This window comes from Phaethon lepturus, unplaced genomic scaffold, assembly GCF_000687285.1.
Source record: "Phaethon lepturus isolate BGI_N335 unplaced genomic scaffold, ASM68728v1 scaffold2952, whole genome shotgun sequence".
NCBI lineage: Eukaryota > Metazoa > Chordata > Aves > Phaethontiformes > Phaethontidae > Phaethon > Phaethon lepturus.
The window spans coordinates 13,823-14,066 of NW_010525337.1; the positions used below are offsets into that span (position 1 = coordinate 13,823).

General features: G+C 54.1%; 1 protein-coding gene across 1 annotated transcript; it reads right to left on the reverse strand.

The window, feature by feature from the left end:
- Window positions 1–126, reverse strand: LOC104617390 (toxin MIT1-like; the record flags this gene model as incomplete). The annotated part of the gene is made up of 1 exon (XM_010282702.1): window positions 1–126. A coding segment is annotated over one exon (126 nt), but the record flags the coding sequence as incomplete, so codon positions are not given.
- Between the last annotated feature and the right edge of the window lie 118 nt (window positions 127–244).

A 244-nucleotide genomic window follows, 5' to 3' on the forward strand; every position in this document is an offset into this window, starting at 1 on the left:
CTAAAAAAAGGCATCTTCTTTTCTGAAGTCTGGTAAACATTTGAATTTGCTGGGAGAAGTCCGTAGGCAGGCCAGGCCGGGGAGACACGGGCAGGTGTGGTGCATCCGCCGCCCGGAGAAGGGAACCTGGGGACAAAGGGCACAGACATCAGGGACAGGGAGCACGGGTGGATTCGGATGAACAGTGGGCATACTGGTTCCCTCAGTAAGTTCACTTTCCCTCAGTAAGTTTGCAGATGACACC